Source organism: Capricornis sumatraensis, chromosome 2, assembly GCF_032405125.1.
Source record: "Capricornis sumatraensis isolate serow.1 chromosome 2, serow.2, whole genome shotgun sequence".
Classification (NCBI taxonomy): Eukaryota; Metazoa; Chordata; class Mammalia; order Artiodactyla; family Bovidae; genus Capricornis; species Capricornis sumatraensis.
In genome coordinates this window covers 115,298,732-115,318,896 of record NC_091070.1, presented here as the reverse complement: position 1 = coordinate 115,318,896, position 20,165 = coordinate 115,298,732, and the positions used below count along the sequence as shown (strand labels likewise).

At 55.6% G+C, this 20,165-nt stretch overlaps 1 protein-coding gene across 4 annotated transcripts in view; it reads right to left on the bottom strand.

The window, feature by feature from the left end:
* Nucleotides 1-20,165, bottom strand: part of ARHGEF11 (Rho guanine nucleotide exchange factor 11) — a 110,347-nt gene that overhangs the window by 1,402 nt on the left and 88,780 nt on the right. For 2 of the 4 annotated variants that reach the window (XM_068966691.1, XM_068966695.1), the window contains 23 exons: nt 19,595-19,618; nt 18,444-18,588; nt 18,037-18,133; nt 17,242-17,271; nt 14,135-14,261; nt 10,587-10,766; nt 10,451-10,498; nt 10,057-10,244; nt 9,673-9,819; nt 9,325-9,404; nt 9,099-9,224; nt 8,420-8,537; nt 7,381-7,559; nt 6,768-6,843; nt 6,291-6,458; nt 5,495-5,585; nt 4,580-4,705; nt 4,100-4,161; nt 2,998-3,216; nt 2,283-2,645; nt 1,108-1,203; nt 494-741; nt 125-314 (listed from right to left, as the gene is read on the bottom strand). In XM_068966691.1, coding sequence (XP_068822792.1) covers nt 125-314; nt 494-741; nt 1,108-1,203; nt 2,283-2,645; nt 2,998-3,216; nt 4,100-4,161; nt 4,580-4,705; nt 5,495-5,585; nt 6,291-6,458; nt 6,768-6,843; nt 7,381-7,559; nt 8,420-8,537; nt 9,099-9,224; nt 9,325-9,404; nt 9,673-9,819; nt 10,057-10,244; nt 10,451-10,498; nt 10,587-10,766; nt 14,135-14,261; nt 17,242-17,271; nt 18,037-18,133; nt 18,444-18,588; nt 19,595-19,618 — 3,128 coding nt within the window. The remainder of the gene's footprint in view (nt 1-124; nt 315-493; nt 742-1,107; nt 1,204-2,282; nt 2,646-2,997; nt 3,217-4,099; nt 4,162-4,579; nt 4,706-5,494; nt 5,586-6,290; nt 6,459-6,767; nt 6,844-7,380; nt 7,560-8,419; nt 8,538-9,098; nt 9,225-9,324; nt 9,405-9,672; nt 9,820-10,056; nt 10,245-10,450; nt 10,499-10,586; nt 10,767-14,134; nt 14,262-17,241; nt 17,272-18,036; nt 18,134-18,443; nt 18,589-19,594; nt 19,619-20,165) is intronic. The other 2 variants (XM_068966694.1, XM_068966693.1) reach the window with 2 other exon arrangements.

Here is a 20,165-nt window from a genome sequence, read left to right as displayed (position 1 = left end):
GGGAAAATACGGGACCCCTTCTCAGAACTCCCCCATCTTCTCACAGCCGTGTGGTGATATTTCCTCAGGAGCCGACGGCCTTCTCCACGCACCCACCCCTCCAACCCCAGAGGACCTCACTCACCGTCCTCCGGACAGGGCCCCAGTTCGCGGCTGTCCGTGGAGTCAGAGGCTGGGGGCTCCTTGGCTGGAGGGGAGAGGGAGCTTTCTATCCATCTAGCTGCCTCTGTGTGGAAACTGCCCACAGGTGTGGTGCCGCCAGATGACTGAGCCCCGAGGGACCTGAGCAGCTCTCTGTGGGCCAGCTCCATGTCCTGCAAGAGGAGCAGAGGGACGTCTGCTCTCCAGCCCCTCTGGGGAAGAGGCTGTGCTTGGGGGTGGCCGGCGGGCCGAGGCCAGAGCCCCAGGCCAGGACGTAGGGCTCCTGCGGAGGCAGCTCCTGTGGGTGACAGGTCTCGGGGACGGACTGTGCTCTGGGGACCCGAGCCCTTACCTTGAGCCGGTTGAGCTTGAGGGTAAGCTGCTCGATGGTGCAGAAGATCATGCCCACATCCCTGAGGGCCAGACTTGGGGGAGAGCGGCTGGGGCGCTTTTGATCTCCATGGCCTCCCTGAAGTGGGGGCTGAGGCTCTGTCTGCCAGGCAGGGAGGCCGTCGGGCTGGGAAGGGCTCGTGTGTGCTCCTGACGGGTCAGTACTTGAGTCAGGGGGTCCTGCCGGCATGCTGACGTAAAAGCAGTTCCCTGTCCCCAGCAAGACAAAGAGATCAGGAGGGAAACAGAGGAAGTCTAACCCGTCTTCTGCTTCCTCAGTGTCTCCCAGGCTGACCCATGGGCCCAGGGAAGCCTCTGCACATGAGCTCAGAGCAGGCTGGCCTCAAGCTGCCTACCAGTCTCCCAAAACCCTTCGCCTTGAGAACCTTCGAGATGGTGATATTGCCCAGTGGGGCCCACACCAGGGGAAGACTAAGGAGCTAGTGGTGGAGGTCAAGGGAGAAGGGGCAGGGTGGTTGCGTTTATTCCGGGGTCTAACCCCGGAAGCCCAGCTCTGCCCTCAAGGGCTCCCATTCCAGCCCTGCCTGCCTCTGGCTCCAAGGAGAGGTTCGTTACCCGCAGCCTTTGCTCCGCCTTCTGCTTCGGGTGGCTCAGGCCCTGACGGGCCACTCTCTGGTAGTGCAGGGACCACCTTGCTGCCTGCCACCTCCGCTGCACCAACACCACCACCAGGAAGAGCAGAGACCGAGAGAGAAGGAAAGGGAAGGGAGACGAGCAGGAAGGAGAGGGAGAAAGAAGAGGCGGGGGCGGGGCGGGGCGGGGGGTGAAGAAACAGAGAAAAGGAAGAACAAAGTAAACACACGATCACACATGATGATACCCCGCGGAGCCACAGAGAACCGCTCCACCAATTCACCAATTCACCAGAGGAGAGAGAAGGAAGGTCAGGTCCCAGAAACCCAGGAAAGAGCGCAGACCTCGGGCAGGTGGAGAGAAAAATGCTCCTGGAAAAGGAGGCAGAGCTGGGCACTGGGGGAGGAAAGGAGACCCCCTGGCACTGGTGTGGACGCCCCCCACCCCTCAAGAGCACCCTGCGCTTCACTTCCTCCCCTGCTGCACTCAGACCAGGCTGCCCTCTCCTCAGCTGACTCTTCCCTGTGTCGTCTGGGCTCTGGCCAGACAAACCTGCCCTGACCCCCGTCCCAGCCAGTCCTGGCTTTTCCCATCTTAAAACCAGGGCCGCCTAGCTCCCTGCTCATTCACCAGAGCCCCCCAGTCTCACACGGCTCCCCAGCCTTGTCCTGCAGCCCCTCCTCGTGGCTCTGGCTCCGGACCCACCCCGCCTCTGCCTCACACATCAGCGCTTCCTTGCTGCTCTCTAAAGCTACCGGCTGGAGCCCTCCGCCTGTGTCTTTCTGGGGATGAAGACCTTGAGAAGAACCCCACTTCTCCTTAGGACTGCAAGAGCAGTAAAGAACGCTAGCAGAAACTTATTGGCAGCTGACTTGTGCTACAGTGATATCCTCATAATGAATGAAGTCCAGAGGGGCTTTAGAATTTCTCCCAGGGTCACAGGGGTATTAAGTAACGGAGCTAGGACTCTGCACCTTGGCTGTCTGACCCAAAAGCCTTTACACGATGTCAGCGTGTCATCTTGCCCAGGACTGGGACAAACCTCTGCACACAGGGCTTCCAGACAGGGGCGCGGGAAGCAGCCAGCTGGAAGACTCAATGCTCCCCTAGCAAAGCTGGCCATGTGCCCCCCCAGGGGACACCCCAACTTACTTTACCTTTTCTTACAACTTTGTAACTTCCTGTGCCCTCTGTGCTTGAAGCTTCTTCCTCCGGATTCTTGTCTAGCTCGGAAGATTCCCAGATCCCAGAATTCCTGGTCCTTGGGGGCAGTTGTTCCAGAGAACGCAAAGCCATGTCCTCCTGCCCTGGCTGGCTCCACTCTGGCCCCGAGAGTGGGGCCTTGTCCCCTTCAGCCCCAGCAGGAGCTCGCCCTGGGGAGCCTGGGTCCCAGGGGTGCGAAGTGATGCTGTTGATGGAGGGTGTAGGGGTCAGGTCGTCCTCGGGCTCCCCAGCAGCTCGTGGGTCCGTGGGGTGACCAGGCAGCAGGCTCCACAGGATCAGGTGCCGCAGGTTCTCCACTGGAGGGGAAATGGGGGGACGGCTTCCTGGACACAGGACCGCACACCTGGCCATGGCGGGGGTGGGTGCAGAGGAGGTGGGGGGCTGCTGCTCCCTTCCCTCCCCACCCCCCCCAGTGACACTGCCTCTGCAGTCACAGGGTGGAGCTGGGGGACCTTGGCCAACCAGCTGGGGGGTGCGCTGAAGGCTGGGGCAGGGGGACAGGAACAACAACGGTCTCTCTGCATCCTTCTCTCCTCGAGCACAACTCAGGGCGAGCCTCTGAGCAGGCCGAGTGGGGTACGGGCCTGTTGACACTGGCCAAGCTGCTGGGGCACTGTGGGCTGACAGCCAGGGCCAGGAGGCACTCACCGTCCTCCAGGGCTGCGTCGGCGAGTCCTTCCATGAACAGAGGGCCTGGGAGGGGCAGGAGGATGGGGTCCCTCGTCCTGCTTCCCCTGTGCTCGCTGTCCAGCGAGGCAGAAGAGTGAGGCAGCGCCCCCAGCTCCTCTTCCTCCACGCTGCCCTCCTGCTCAGCATCTGCCAGCAGGGCCGAGTGCTTCCCTTGGACCCTCTGCTGGCACCCCATGCCTGTTTCGGATGGGAGGACAGTGTAAAGCCGGGAAAGAGGGAGGGCATGTACAGGCTGATCCCAGGTCCAGCTTCGGGTTCAAGGGGCTAGGAACACTGCCTGATTCATTCCACAGTGTTTACTGAGCCTCAATCATGGCCAGGCACCGTCCCAGGCTCCTGGCACACATCAGCAGAAAAAAATAGAGATCCCTGCCCTGTGGAACTTAAATTCTAATTGACGAACACAGAGAAAAAGAAAATAAGTAAATTAACTACATGAATTAGCTAAGAAGTGCGATAGGAAAGAACAAACCGCACGCGGGGGTATGGGAGATCAGGAATGCTGGTGTTAAGCCGAGTGGCCAACGAAGGCACTAGGTGCAAAGCTGACAATCGATCTGCACGAAGACTTGAAGTGGGGCGGGCGTTAAGAGAGGCGTTCCAGCAGAAGGAAAGCGAACACAGACCCAGCCAGGGGGCCTGCTCACGGAGTCCTCTCTAAACTCGAGGCGGTAAGTTACTTCACACTAAAAACTCAACAAGAGTTCTGTTGGGGACCCTCGTGCCCCTGTTGACCCCATCCTACTAACTGTATCTTCAGCCCTCTGAGCGCCACTCCCCACCCCTACCCTCAGGATTCCCGTACCAGCACATCTCTAAGAGCATCCCGTTCTCCATTAGGAGCCGCCAGACTCTACCCGACTGGCCCCTCTTCCTCCTCAGGGGGAAGCTCTGTTCAGTTGAGCCTGTTCTTTCCTCTTCCAGCCCTCCTTCCTCCTTCTGCTTTTCTCTGTTCTTATGGCCCTTTATAGCTCTCTCCCACCACCCCAGCCACCTCCTTACCTGTGCCTACAGAGAGTGAGCTGGATCGGGCCCCCACAGAGACAGCTCAGGGACTTACCTCCTGGGGCTGCCTCAGGCTCCGCTTCACCACGGAACACCTCGGAGTCATCCGGTCCTGCCCTGCGGGGAGAAACCGCCACGGTGAGAGAGGCCCGACTGCCTGGAACTCTGGCTCTCTGCCGCTGGGAGGTGGCCACGTCATGAAATTCCACTCTGGCCGCCTGAGTTCACAGGGGCAATGCAGGAGCAGGGCCCAAGAAGGCAGTGGCTTGGATTTCAGACCTGCTGTCTGGTGAGCAACCTGGAGAGCAGGGTGGGTGCATTCTGCCCCCTCACACCCACAATTCAGGCACAGTCTGAGCAGGGCAATGCGGGGAAGGCCAGGCAGGGACAGAAGGTGGAGGTGCAGGCGTGCCTTACTCCGCCTGCCCACTAACACCTGGCAGCTGAGGCTGTCCAGCCCAGGGATGAAGTGCTCAGAAGCAGCACATGAGTGGCCTGGAGTGGGGATGGTGAGCGGGCCTGGAGGGCTGCGCACCTGCTGGGTGTGGGGCTCCGGTCGGCTGGCTCCTGGGGGCCTGGGGGCGGGGGGTGGATGGGTGTCGGGGCAGCTCCGGGGAGCCTGGTGGCATTCCGAACAGCCTCTTCTAAGAGCTCCATCCACCTGTTGCTCGGCAGGAAAAGAGAGGTCTGGTGGCGACAAGATGACCGAGGAGCAGCGTCTCCCCCACCAACCCCGAGTCAGAGCTGCGAGGCCCTTTGCCAGAACCTGCCCTGAGGACCCTCTGCCCAGTGGTGGGCCCGCCGCCCGTGCAGTTCTGACTGGCTGCCCCACCTGGGGCGGGTCTATGTTACTCGCAGCTACCAACACTGTTAGGCTCTGCGCTCTGCATTCTGTTCTCTCTCAATGTAACTCCCAAGGGGCAGCGCCACCCACAGTCACAGATGAAAGCCCCGAGAAACTGTCTGACCCAGGCTGTCTCTGGCCTCTGGGTCAGACAGGCTACTACTGAGGCTGGCTACTGTCGGAAACACGGGCGGGTGGATGCCGTGGGGTGGAGATGAGAGTTCTGGAGGCAAACACCTCTGAGGGGTGGAGATGAGAGTTCTGGAGGCAAACACCTCTGAAGAATGCGGGCATTTAAAACACTTGATAGAGAAAGAGAAGAACCACCCAAGGGAAGGGAGGCGGCCAGAGGAAGGAGAGGCGCAGCGGGCTGGCTGGAAGACCGCTGGTGGCGCCTCCTTCCTCTGACAGGCCGCTCATGGGGTCAGGGATGGCGATCCCAAAAGCCTCTCTGCGTCTGTCTTATCTCCCTCTTCTGCGTCAAGGCCCCATCCTCTAACCACTCTGGGCCCAGCCCTGGTCTCACTGTCCAAGTCCTCACACACCGCCCTGGTCCCACGGGGATGGCAGTTACGCGGGACTGCCCCGCTTCCCAGCAATCCTCACGTGTTCTTGTCTGATGATGTCAAAGCCACCAGCTCGTAGATCTGAGGTGGGCCCAACTCAGAGGTACAGATGATGAAGAAGGCCCGTTTATCTGTGCGGAAGACAGAAGCAGAAGGGTCTGTACTGGGGGTGGCAGAGGCATGACTGCAGCCTGGGTCGGCTGAGAAAGTGTGGACTTGAAACCCTGACCCTCAACCGGATGGAGAATGCAGCGCTAGGTGGACCTAGGTCACTGGGTTCCACTTACAGAAGGGGAGGCCATTCTGGTTCCTCTAATGCCACTTTCACAGTCGCTGCCTCCCGCTTTCCTCACGGTGAGGGCTGAGGGTTATAAAACCACATCACACCCATCTTCCCTTTCCACCTCCCCCAAGAGACAGGCATTGCATCACTCCCCACGCTACAGCTGAGGAAAGCGAGCCCAGAGCCCTTCTTGTACATGCTCCGCTTCCCACTAACGTGCTCCGAGCACGGGGCTGGGCTCTGGCCTGTGGGTGTGAACTCTGCCTGTCCCTCCTGCAGCAGGAAGGCGTGTCCTACTCGTCTCTGCCCAGCTCTGCTTCCTCATCCTCAGGCCACCCTCGGTGCTCACATCCCATCCTGCCTGCACCAGGCTGTCCACCTTCATCCCCATCCTACCCCATACTGAACCACATCTTCCTGCTTAGATGACTCAGGGTAGAAGGAAAGTCACACAGGCAGGCCAGTAGGCTCATCACCCAGCGCTCACTGGACGTGAGTACCAGGGCTCATGGCCTGGGACCTGGGCCAGCTGGGGCCGTCTCCTTGTGGGTACCTGTGGCCACCGAGCGGACAAGCACGGCGTTGAGCTTGAGCACGGGGCTGAAGGTCTGCTTGCTGTCTGAGGAGCCCACGGCCATCTTGCTGTGGCACTTGAGCAGCAGCTTCTCGTCCTGTTTCTGCAGCAGCACCAGGAGGTCCTCCAGCAGCAGCACGTGGAGGTCTGGAGGAGGGCGGGGCTGGTGAGGAGTTCCCCGCTGCCTGCTCCGCCCTCACCAACACCTGGGACACCAGAGGCTCCTGGATGGTCGTCCTCAGGGTCTGCGAAGCCCTGGAGTCTGGTGACCGGCTTAGTTTTTGGTCCTCCCTCCCCATGCTGTGCTCCAGGTGCCCTGAGCTCTCAACCCCAGTGGTGTTTGGAGCTGCCTCCCAGCTACCTTAAGAGCGCCAGGTACAGGGCTGATGATCCAGAGAGGAAGAGCCCGGGGTGATGCCCTAGATTCCCTCTTGGCCCCAGGCCCCTGGCGCTTACCCAAGGTCTTATCCTTGCTGATCCTCCAGGTCAGAGGCCCCTCGTGGATCATCTTTCTGGTTGTAAGATCCAAACTCTGTTAAAGAGACACCATTCATTCAACAAGCATCTGAAAACCTAGACTCTACGCTAAGGTGCTGGGCATCGGTGGTGCGAGCTAGTCCCTTGCCCTCACGCTCTTGTCGGGGATGCAGACAAGTAGAAAGGCAACTGCAAGGTCACGGGCCACGTGCTGTGCCGGGGGATACACCGGTGGCCCTGGCGGGGGTCTCCCTACCCCCTACCCCACGCTGCTGATCCTCCTAAGGGGGTCCTGCCTGTGCCTTCAGCTTTATTTCCTCCCACACGGCCTTCACTGTTACCTTGAGTCTATTCCCACCTCCTACTCTCCCAGTCTGAGTTCTCACATCCAGCCTCTGTAGTCGGGCTGTTTGCCCTTGTCTGTCTAGGGACAAGGTGACAACAGTAACCGGTGCTGTGTAATTCCAGGGCTCTCATCACACGTCCTTTTACAAATGGGCACAGGTCTCGTCCCCCCAGTACTCTCCAGGTCCTGAGCGGACTGCTGCTCCTGAGGAGGCCCGAGGAGTGCGTGTGCCTGTGGGGCCCTGACCTTGAACTCTGCTGCCAGGGGGTTGCTGGCCCTCTCCAGGGAGGTGGTGTCCAGGCGCTTCTGGTAGCCCTCCAGACGGTGCCGGTTCTCTGTCTGCTTTACCGCTTCGTTCACATACTTGAGAATCTCCCGGCACTGGTCCCGGGCCCGGCAGAGTTTCTCGTACTCGGAGGTGCCGCCTGCCCACGGGGTAATGAGGGGTTTTTAGGGCTCCTGCCAGGTGAGTCTGCCAGAGCCTGCCAGGAGCTGGCCACCGACCCACGTTAGCGGGCCACCGGGGCCAGCTAGTCACACATCACGGGCATGGTAGAGATATGCCACCTGGCCAACTTGGGACCTCAAACGTAAGGATGACATATTCTGAGGATCCATAGGCTTCAGACCTCTGCTCTGCAGACACTGATGGCTCTTGGGAATTCCTGCCTAGCTACAACTGGCTCTACAGGTGTGGGGACACGGATGGGGACCAAGGGAGCAATGGCGCCTCCCTCTAAGAACAGCGTGTTGCGGGTCCTTCCCACTTCTCCACGCTGATGCCAACGTCTCCAACTTGAGGGTGGTGAAAGGTGCTTGGGATCCCAGGGACAGTGATGACCTGGGGCTATACTCCCTATTCAGCTTGGTCCCCTACTCCTCTGGAGTAACTCACCATGCACGGCTGTATCTTTTGTGCATCGCAACGCCCCCAGAGAAGTCCAGCAGGGGGCATGAATGGGACTGAAATCCAGTCACAACCTCTGGTGCAGGACCATGCCCCTCAGAGGAGCCAAGGTGCCCTGTGTGCCAACCCTACATCATCAGAGGCTTCACTCCCATCTGCACAGAGGCCCCACACAGGCCGGCGGCAGCCTGTACCTCCTCCTGTGCTGAGCACCTTATTTATTGCCAAAGCACATTACAGTGGTTATCTTCTCTGAGACTGACCATAAGAACACAGGGATGGAGACCCTCAAGACCAGAGAGGTCAAGTGCCTTGCTAAGGCCACAGAGCAGGCCTGTGCCCGAGCCGGGCTGCGGGCCAGGCGCCCGTGGGCCCTACCCTCCGTGTGCTTGATGATGCTCTCCAGCAGCAGCGGGTACTTGGTGAGCCGCTGCATCTCGGAGACGATGAGGTCCCGCAGCTGCAGTCGCCGGCACTGAGGGTGGCTCTCGGCCTCCTACATGGAAGGGCACACAGAGGAAGACGGCAGCCCGGGTTAGGAGCTGGCTTGTGGGCTCAGGACCCACAGGATGGGACAGATGCTAAATAGGTCCTAATTCCAGAAGAGTCACTCAGAAATGGTGGTGGCAGCTTCTTGCTTTGATATTTAGGAAAAAGCTGGGGGGGGGGGGGGGGGCAGACAATAGCCCAAGAAAGGGATATGGTCAAACCACGTAAAGCAAGGATTCCCACTTTATAGACAAAAAAACTGAGATCCATCTGAGTAAATACAGGCACTAGTAGGTGAGTGGGGCCATCTGATGGCAAGTCTGGTGTCTCTGTCTTGAGAGCAGTTATATGTCAGTGTTTCTGAAGAGGGGGCCGGGGACGGTGTGGATGGAGCAGAATTGCTGGTCACCGACCCTGGTAGAGAGAGGAGGCCAGGGTGCCTGGAGCTGGGGGCCAGCGGGGCAGTCTGGGAGATCATGGGTCGACCTGGTAAACTCTCCCCCTCAGCCTCACTGAACTAAGACTGGACTGGCTGGTTTCAGTGGCGACAAGCAGAGGCCAAGTGTACCTGCATGAAGAGCTGGAACCGGCTCTCCTTGCGCTGCCTGGTCTTGATCAGCTCCAGGGCGACAGACTGATAGGAGCAGAACTGTGCAGCCACCTCCTGGAGCTCCTCCCGGGCAGGGCCGTCGAACTGACAGGGAGAACGGACACCACATAGCCCACCTCACACCCCTGCCTGGAACCTCTCCCCCTCTTCCTCCAAGGCCTCCCCGGGGCCTGGGCAGCCATACCCGAGCCAGCATGAGGTCACTGACTTCTTTGATAATGGGGCCCTCCTCCCGGAGCTTCCTCATAGCTTCACACCAGGAATCTGGGGCAAGGAGAGAAGACAGAAGCGCCTGGGGTTGAGCTGCGTGGCCAGGCCCTTGGTGACGGGGGAAGGGGGCTCTGAGGGTCGTGTCATCTGGGCAGGGTCTGGGAGCCACTTCACTCGTGGGGGAGTTGGAATGCTGGCTTCAGGCTGGGCATCAGGTTCTCCCACCAAAGAGGAGAGGCAGGGGCTGTGTGCTCGGGGGTCCTGGCATGTGGGCAGAAATCTGGCCAGGGGCAGGGGCGGGGGCGGGCGGGGGGCTCCTCACTGTGGATCTCGATGAGCTCGGGCAGGTTGGGGAAGAGCCGGGCCAGCTCCTCGCGGGGCAGCAGGCCCTCCTTCTTCATCCGCTGGTAGAAGATCAGGTCAAGGACCCGGAGTGTGCGCAGATGGGACGCCTCGGTCACGAACAGCTCTGAGCAGGTGCAGGGATAAGGAGGGCCAGAGAGACAGCGGGACAGCCGTCAGCAAGGATATACTGGGACCTCTCCTGAAGGCCAGGATGCAGGTGGTCCTCACGGGAATCACAGCATGGGCCGGCTGTGCCCCTAAGGCCCCACCCTCTCTTCTCTACCACCCTTTGTGTCCGAGGTGCTCTGCACCTGTTACCACACGAGTCAGCGTGGAAGTAGGGAGAGGCAGCTGGTCTCACCATTGATGACCTCCTGCCGGTCAATCTCCCTTTGGGTCAGCCTGGCCACCACGTCCTTGCCCACTGTGTGCTGCCAGTTCTGGGCGTCTGGCTCTGGCTCCAGGTCAGACAGCTGGCCCAGATCGTCTTCTAGCAGGTTAGGGAGGAGGGCGTCTGTGCCGAACCCCAAGTTGGGGGACTCGATACTCCTGGGGTAAAAGAGGTGGCGGCTCAGTGCCACACGGAGGAAGAGGTCAAACGTGGGGTGTGTCCCCCACTCTCCTGCCCAACCTGCTTGTCCTGGGCCCTGGGAAACCAGGGGGCCAGGAAGAGGAGCTGCACCACCAACAGGCCAGCAGAAGGCACGGCTGGGTCAGGGACACCTAACAGAGACGCTGCTACACCCATCACTCACCTGCGGCCCATTTTGGGGGTGAAGGGAGGGGTTGGGTTCTCAAGAGACCTGTGGAGAGAATGTCAATTCTCAGCCACCCTCTGCTGCCTGGCCCCCAAGATACCAGTGGGCGGAGCCCTCCCCGAGCCCCGCCCACCTGGTGGAGAGGCTGGAGGCTGACGACGAGGCTGACTGGTGGAGGCGGGCGGCCTCCGCGGCGGCGTCCATGTCCACGTCGCTGCGAGAGCGGGGCACGTTCTCCGCCTTCCGGGACCGCTTCATTTCCTCCCGGCCCTTCAGACTCTCAGAGCGGCCCAGGCGAATCTCTGAGCGGGAACTGGGTGGAAATAGCAAGAGATGTGGCGTCTCACCTCTGACCAGCTCTGACCTGCTACTCCCTCTCAGGGCTTGCCTCCGCTCTGTAGGCTTCCACTCCAAACACCAGACCCAATGTGCCCAAACTCCCGGTGGCAAACGCTGCTCAGTGACAAACCGCTTTTACTACAGACTCCTTCCTCTCCCCAGCGAGGCTTGATGGACAGAGCCTCTCGTCTTCCTCTTTCTTTTTAAAAATTTTTATTTATTGATCTTTTGGCTGTGCCGGGTCTTCGTTGCTCTGCGGGCTTTTCTCTAGCTGCAGTGTGCGTGGGCTACTTATCGTGGTGGCTTCCCTTGTTGAAGAGCACGGGCTCTAGGGCATGCAAGCTTCAGGAGCTTCAGACCTAGGCTCAGCACCCGTGGTTCCCAGGCTCAACAGTGGTGGCCCCGCGGGCTTAGCTGCTCCGCCGCATGTAGGATCTTCCCAGAGCAGGGATCGAACCCGTGTCTCCTGCACTGGCAGGCAGATACTTTACCACTGAGCCACCAGGGAAGCCTTCATCTTCCTCCTGAGTGATCAGAAAGGGATCCCCAAAGGAAGCTAAAATCTGGGACTTAACAGAATCAGACTTGTGGGGCATCTGGATGCCAAAGACCCCTAGTCCCCATCAGGCTGCTGTGGACACCAAAGTCTAACACCAGGAACCATGAGGTCCTACCCTCCCTGCCCCCGCCATCTCCTGGCCGGCCCACCTGGCCCTCTGCTCTGGAATGGGTTGGTGCCCACCATGGACTCTGCTTCTAAGAAGGAAGTACAAGCACCCCCTGAACATACTCTTTAGCATTCTCCATACTGTCAGAAAAGTCTATCTGAATTCCCATGCCTCCAGTTGTGATGTGGATTGTGGATTTCTTCTGTTCTTATCCTGAGAGCATCCCTTCTAGGCTTCCAGCCCCCTCGGAGCAGAGCAGCTTGGAAGGGTCCTTCAGGGGCATGCTTACTGATGGGCAGAAACCTGCTCCCTGGCCTGCCATTCTTGCTCACTGAGTGTCTGTGGGGCTTGAGATGCTGGCGACTGGGTGCTGCTCTTCTCCAAGTCCTGCGGTGCATCAGCCCGGTGACAGCTGGCATCTCTGACCCCTAGCTGCCCCAGGATGGCGCCTCCCCCCATGGCCCTGCTGGGCTGGTTCTTTGCTGACATTATTGCTAATCTATTTCCTGCTCTGCATCTAGGACCACAGAAGGCCTGGGGAGTCTGGAGAGTTCTTAATGGCACAGCAGACTGCTGCAGAGAAGGAGCCAAATGGTTTGGTCTCCATTCATCAAGTCTCTCTGAACTGCCAAAGGATCCAAATGCCACTCCCCTCTGGGTCCCCACGGTTTGCCTGCAGGGTCAGAACCCATACTGTCAGCTGATCCCCTACTGAACTCACTCCTTGAAGCCCGTCAGAACAATGCCAACACAGACTACCTCAAAACACTTGCGCCAGTGCCCTACAATGGGTCACTTGAGCGTCTCATCAAACCTTGTGCAATGAGGTTCCTGGGGCTTCTTTCAAGTACCCAGAAGTGAGCAACGATCCCAAGAAGAAGGAAGGCATACAACCCTTCTCTAGCCAAAAGTTCCTAGGTTACTGCTGTCTAGAATTGGGGGCTTCTTTTAGCTCAGAGGTTAAAGCGTCTGCCTGGAATGCAGGAGACCCGGGTTCGATCCCTGGGTTGGGAAGATCCCCTGGAGAAGGCAATGGCAACCCACTCCAGAACTCTTGCCTGGAGAATCCCATGGAGGGAGGAGCCTGGTAGGCTACTAGTCCATGGGGTCGCAAAGAGTTGGACACGACTGGGCGACTTCACTTCACTATACCTGTTTAGTTTCTACAAAAACCTGTGACACACTATGCTGCTGATGTCATTTCTTCCAAGACTGCCAGTGAATTTATAATCGTCAAATCCAAATGCTTCTGCTAAGAGTGGATTTAGGATCCTCACCAATGTCTCAGGGCAAATTTACCTCACAACTTTAAGAATACGTTGACAAATGGTCTCAAATATTTCCTCAAAGTGCTGACAATATATCTTATAACTGTATATTTGACACATCTATAAGATCACACCTACCTCAGCAATCATATAATTTGTATACTTAACTTAATAATATTAGAACTCAACCTCTGTTGCCATTTTGTTGTTTAGGTGTTAAGTTTTGTCTGACTCTTTGCAACCCCATTGACTGTAGCCTACCAGGCCCCTCTGTCCAGGGGACTTCCCCAGGCAAGGATACTGGAAGGGGTTGCTGCTTCTCTGTCCAGGGGATCTCAGCTCTGACCCCGGCACAAATCTAACCTTTATTTTGCCTAAATCTTTGTTAATTCTCACTATGGCAAAACCTTTTAACATATATTAAGCTTGTAGAGGCTTAGTATAAACAGAATGGAGTAGCCCTGCGCACAAGCAGGAATTCTGGTAACTAGTTTTTCAGGGGTAGAATGAATGGTTTGCTTGTGCAGGCTGACTCCTGCCTTTGGGCCTGCGTATGGTGCAGCTCAGCAGCGTACGCAAGAACTAGTTTCGTGCACACAGACCACATTTATTCTACCTCAAGTGTGACTTAAGGAAGGTGCAAGGATGTTTCTGACTACAGGCAGTTTTTACTTTAAGGCTGGCTGTAGAATGTTAGACCTAACTTGATGGTTGTCACGTCAGTCAAGAGCAAGTCCAAGAGGACGTGTCAATGCTAGAGAAGGATTCCTAGAACCCGGCCAAAGATGGAGAACGTGAGCAATACCACAGCCTCCGCTCCCCCTGTTCCTCTAGAAGAACAGTTCATTTTGAATCAATGGCCTTTGTATCTCTTTGGTGAGGTGGATATCTGATGCCCATTATGCTATCTGCCTTTATAGCACCCAACAGAACCTCATCTTTAGCTCTCTTCTTCATGGGCACCAAAGACTGTCTTAACTCAACTTCCTTATTTTCCAAGATTCCCCTTCGCCAGCCCCCTCCACACCCCCACCCCTAACCTGGACTCTTCTCTAGCTGTGTCATTTAGGGTTTCCTGACTGGTCGCTTTATAACACAGTCTAGCTCACTCTTAGTGTGGAGGCTGCTGAGTGGCCAGGGAGTGAATCCAAAGGAATTTTAAAGGCACCTGCTTCCTGCCAGAAGGTCAGGGGCCCTGCTCTCTCGCCTGCTGGCCTGACCACCAGCACACAGTATGTCTTCTTCTGGAGACACCCAGGCAGGAAGGTTGGGGGAAAGGGAGAGGGCGCTACAGCGGGAGCCCTACAGTATAGTGGGGGGTAAAGCAGCTGGCACTGAGCCCTGCTCCGACCCTGCCAGCACTCCCCTCTCTGGGCAGCCAGCAGGCCCCGTCCAGCCACTGTTACCTGTTGCTCTCCAGCAGGTCCTCGGGAAAGCTTCCTGTTGAGAGGCGCTGTGTCCCGGGTTCCGGGGCGTCATACTGCTGGTTGCTCTCAAAGTGCTGAATGATGTTCCTCACATTGCCGGGTTTGACTGGAAGCAGAAAGATAATGAAAGATACTCTGCTTTCGGTTCAGGGACGACTCCTCAGGGCCCTCACTCCCCTCGAGCCCAGAAGACAGGGATGAGTAAGCATGGATGAGAACAGTATGGGGTTGAGAGTCAGGAGACACGGTGCGAGTTCTGGCTCTTCCACTGTGGGGTGTGGCGCACGCAGCGCCCCCACCTTTCTGGGGTTACTCTTTCTTCAGGTGCAAAATGAGAGGCTTTGGAAATACATCTGTGCTGCGTATTTCTTTTGGTTGGCACATTCTTTATTACAATGACTCTCACACTTAAGAATCGTTACTAGATTTCTAGGTTTTTCCCAAGAGCCATATACAGGCTTAAAAAATATCCAGGAAGACCAAAAACACATCTACCTGTAATTTGGCCAGGTTGCCAAATTATACCAAGCACTTTTCAAATTTATACCACTTTTAGAGTTCGCCATTGTGTTTTTTCTCGACTTGCCTTCTTGTTCTTTCTGCCTCCACCCCTGCCTCTTCATCTCTATATTAAAGAATCAGACCACCATTACCAGTGGTGGGTGGGGAGTGGGTCTCAGAAGGACAGATGTCATGCTCTGGCATTCAAAGCTAAGACAAAAGAGCTGTCTGTGTTCCAAGTAGAGAGGGCAGGTAAGAGCAAAAAGGCATAGGTGGTATTACCACATGGAGACCCTGGAGAAGAAAGCTCAGGCTGGGGGCTCAGTGGCTCCCATCTTCAAAGAGGATCTGCTAAGCTCCAGGTCCAGGCTGTCAGAACAAGAGATGGGCTAAAGATGCCACTCTGCCTGGACCAATAGGAAAAATAAGTGGGACACAGAAGGCAAGACAAATATCCCTGGGCACCAGGCCCTGACCCTATCTGTACTAACCAGAGACTCTGCCATTGACATACACAAATCTAAATCTCCCTGTGGATCTAAACCTGAGATTCATAAGAAAATTTCCAAGCCAGAAGAAACAGGAAAACATTTAACTGGGCTCTTCAAAGCTCACCATTCCACACCCTTTAGAGAGGCAACGCTTTTCTGAAACTGCAGAATAGGAGGTTGTGTGTATGTGGTAGGAGTCGAGGCTGTTGCCGTCACTCTCATTTTGGAGGTTACAGTCAGAGCTGCCTGTCCCAGAATGAATGTGCACCTGGGCCCCGGGGCAACTGCAGGAGCCAGGGGCAGCTGTGCAGCCACAGCCTGGAGCATCCCTGGCTGGGGGATGATGCGGGAGCCTGCGAACGTCCTAGAACACAGCAACTCCAGGCAGAGCCCATTGTTCCCCCTCCCCTGGGCCACCTGGAAAAGGCCCAGTTCTTGGGATATAGTTACACCCTAGCTTACACCCCAGACAAGGAGCAGGTGTGGCCCTGAGATTTGGTATAACTGAATAACCCAGAGTAACAGGGGAAAAACACGTCGAAAGGAACGCAGTTTTGAAAAGAGCAAAAGTTTTACCAGCAGCCTTTGCTCTCCTTCCTCCATTCTTTGAATAACAATGAAACAAAGTAAAAGTGAATTATTTGTCACTAACAATCAGATACATTAACTAATAAACCAGGCTAATAGCTGATGATCATAAATGGCAAGTTTCTCAGTAAACGAGGTTTTCTAGCTTTGGTGGGTGTTTGGTTTCAGATGCGCATACAGATTTGTCTGATGTCCTGGGAACTCGAGAACATCAAATCAAATCATGCGATGACAACAGAAAGATCTGACTCAAAGAGATGGTGAATACCCAGCATCCTTATCCTGCTCCTGGGATCAGCAACTCCACCCTGGGTGTTCCTGGTCCCTCTCAGGCTGACTCAAAGCAAGCAGCCGGGGCAGGTCTTAGGCATGCTGCTTACCTCATGCCCACCTCAAGGAGGGTGGATGGGAGGAAGTATGTGCTAAGAAATTAAAGCCTGTGTTTCAAGGCCATTCTTTCATTTTTTCCATTGTTTTACAGACTCCCCCCTCCCCCTGCCCCAATAATTCTTTACTTTTATTGTTTAAAATAGCATAACAAGGCTAGGGATTTAACTTTAAAAATAACTTTGAAAATCATTATTCTAAATCGTCATTTTATATAAAGTGAATTCTAGCAATTGATTAAACTTCTGATTGCATCTCACTGCTCTTATTCCCTTTGATTTACTATCGTACCTAGAGAATATTAATCACTTAATTAAATCTAAGCATATGGACTTCATGTATGGGAAAAGAACCTGTCTGGCTCCAGGTTCTAAGTTTCTTTGGCTTAATGCCAATTATATATGTATTTATTTTTAAAAATACACAGATTTTAGAAGATATTAGGTCCTCTAATATACATAAAGTCATTCTTTTTAAATGTTGCAGCGACACTGGCAAAGCTTTAAAGAGTAAGAAGAGATGCAAGTGCTGCACAGAAGGGCTTAAGCAAAGGAGATGACAGAAATTAAAATACCTCAGGGTAAAACTGCTGAAGACCATTAGCTAAAAAACAAACAAAAATACCCCACATAACATTCAAAAAATGAGGATTTTATTACAGCAACTGAAAACGAAAACCTGGGGAGCTTGTGCAGGACATTTCAGTGTGAGAGTTCCCCTCACTTACACAGAGCCTGGACTTTTGGAGCCGCCCACAGGGAGGTGACAGAACGAGAGAAAGGCCTCAGGTCGCGGAACATCCCGGAGGGCCCAGGAGCTGGCCTCTGCCAGCACCGCCAGGAGGAGCTGTACCTGGGAGGCAGCGGCCCAGCCCCTCCCACCCTGCATCAGGCAGTAGACTCCTGTGCCCAGCGTGAGGGCAGGAGGCCCTGGCAGGGGCTTGTCCTGGGGAGCTTTAGCAGCATGGAGCCACACACAGGAGCAATGGAGTGCAGAAAGGGAGGAAGGATGGGCAGAATGGGAGAAGATGAAGGAGAGGGGAAGGAGGGCAGACAGGACTTGGAAAATGGAAACTCAATGCTAATGAAAAGAAAAACCCAAATAAAATGGTCCTTTTACCTTCCACAGGGGACAAGGGGATATAAAATGCTAAAAGAAAACAAACAAAAACAAAAGCAAACCATGAAGAATCGAATTAATGTTTCAAGAGTCAAAATAAAAATTACATCAAGCTGGAAAAATGAAAGGTAGTGGCAAAAACCAGGACTGGTCCAGTAGAGCCCCCTCCTCCCCGCCTTCCTCAGACAGCCATTTCAGGAAAGGCAGGAGGCCTGCACCACGGTCCTTCCCAGATTTCCAAGACTAACATGGGGATCTTAAGATAATAACTGGGAGCGCCAGCAGCAACGTCCAGACAGACGACACACAGCTGGGAAGAGATCGGTGACAGGATCCATGGAGGTTTGGGTTTCTGATGGCATGAGGGAGCCTCTGGGTCCCAAACCTGCCCTCTTTCCACTCAGTTCAGCTTAACAGTCACTGAAACCCTCCCTCAAGGGCCTATAACTGCTCCCAACACACATGCCCTCAGGAGGACAGATAAGTCCATGGGTGAGGATGAAGGAGGCCCTGACTGTCAAGAGGGCAGTCTTTCCAAGGCGGGGATACCCCTCTGCATGGCTATTCGGTATCTCTGAGCTCCTAGACCTAGGCACCAGCGCGAGCTCCGTGGATCTGGAGCAGTTCCCTGCACCTCAGGAGCCTGTGCTGGGTGCGGCAAGGATGCAGGAGCACTGAGGAAGCTGACCGTGGGGTTCAGGCCTCTGGCTCCCAGGGCACAGGAAGGCCCTGCTAACGTGCTGGCCTTGAAGGGCCAGAGGCCCCTGCCCAAGGCTTTGCTCCCCGAATACTCACTGCTCTGGGAAGAGGTTTTGGGCTTCCCGATGTACTTGAGAATGGGGTTTCGCTTCTTGTCCTCCAAGGCATCCTTGTCTTTCTTGGAATTGCTGCTCTGCTGAGACAAGAAACACTAGGGTTTGTAGAAGGCCTCGGGAGCCAGACTGGGCCCTGATCACCTGGCCACTTCCCTTAAGATTGGCCCTAAACAAGCAGCTGGTGGAAGACTCATGCTTGTACCCTAACTAGCACACCTGCTTCTGGCCAGGGACTGGAGGGAGGGAGAGAGAGATCTAGTCTGGCGATTCTCAATGACTCCGTGTCCAAAGGCAGCAGGACGAGCCAGGCAACCGGAGAGGGCTCTCCCAGCTGCCTCAGTGCAGGGATCTCGCCAAGAGATGCTCCTGTCTCGGGAGCTCCATCACCTTCTTGGTTTTCGGGAAGAAGGGCAGCCACTTGTCTTTGTCAGGAGCGGACTGGGCCTTTTCAGCCGTGTTGGGAGGTCGTGTTTCTCGAAGACGGATGCCCGCATGGCTCATGTAGGTATTGAGGGCGAAGCCCATGGGGCCGCTGTAAGAGAGGAGCAGGCGGTGAATGGGAAGCCGGTGGAAGGGCTGGGACTCTGAGGGCAGGGTGAGTGTGAATGTGGGGTGGTAGTGGTGTTTTGACTTGCATGACTCCCAGAAGAAGTCAGAATTCTTTTCCTATGCAGAACTCTTCCCAACCAAGGGAGAGTGGGCAGTGGAAGGACGTATCAGTTCATCAAAACAAAAGCAAATGAGCCACAGGCATGCCTGGAGGACGGTGGAAGCCCATAGCTAAGGTCCTCAGGCATATACTCGAGGCTGGGATGGCAGAGGGACGGGAAGAAAAGCCACCTGGCTCCGGCAAGTCCAGGTAAGCTGCCTTTGCCACCACCCACCCCAAGTACAAGGAGTAAAGAATAGAAAGGATCTGTCCGGTTGCTTCCAACTGCCAGAAATGAAACTGTCCAGAGTTCTGTGTTTAAAAATGTATTTTGTCTCTCAATGCAGTAGAAAGATTATCCACTTTGTGGATTCAATGAAGCAAATGCTTCAGCCCTGGCTTTCCTCCTCTCTGAAACAAGACTTCTATCCCCATCTTCTCTCCCTTATGAAATGTGTGCATGTATGCTCAAGGAATGCATACTCATTCTAACATTGGCTGCTGAGAAACAAAGGCTGCAAGGGAAAAAAAAAGTGCCAACGGAGTACCCCAGCTCCCCTCTGTAGGTACTGCTAACACAGGCTGATCCTATCACCGCTCCCTCTTTCGGCGGTTTACGAGAAAGAAGTGGAGGCAGAGCCAGGGCTGATGTGGGTGGAAAAGAGGAGGCCAGGAATGGGGGTGCTGGCAGCTTGGTGTCCTCACACTGAAGAGCAGGCCCACGTTCCTGGCAGTCAGGCCTGGACCTGTGACCCACCCCTGTGTTATGTGACACAGACACGTGGGAACTAAGCTCTGACGCTAGGGAGTCCCCTGTCCTTGGCAGAGACGCACCGCCCAGTAGCTCAGCCCCACTCCTTCCACCTTGAAACCTTACAGACTCACTCACCTCCTGTCTTCCTCGTATTTGGACCTGGAACAAAAGAGAGAACAAATGACTCAGACTGCAAAGAGAGAGGCTCGTCCGCCTGTGCAAGACTGGGAGGAAGGTAAGTCCTTTCCTAGAGGAAAGGAGGGTGTCTGGGAGGGGAGCTGGTTGATGAAAGGTCAGACTCAGACCCCTGTTCTCAGCTCTGGAGCCAGCCTGGGGCTCAGAAGGTGGGGGTTCTCACTCCTCTGAGAGACTCAGCAGAGTGACAGTGATGATGGTATCCTTCTGGCTAAAAGGAACGGGGACTGTGGCAAATACAGCCTCTTGCTTGGTGTCTGTTTCAGCCTCTGCAGCTATTACGGAGGAAGCGGCTCCTCTTTGTGTCTACCTAGGACTAAATTAGAAGGGTTGGGCTGGCACTGAGGCAAGAGGAAAGAAGGTGAGGAAGCAGAGATAATACCTTGAAAGTTGACTCACAGGACCCGTTTACAAGAGAGAAATGACAACAGCAACTAGTATCTGCGTGCTCACTATGGGCCAGGCACGATTCTAAGCTATTTACATGTATAATATTTACACTCAAAATAAC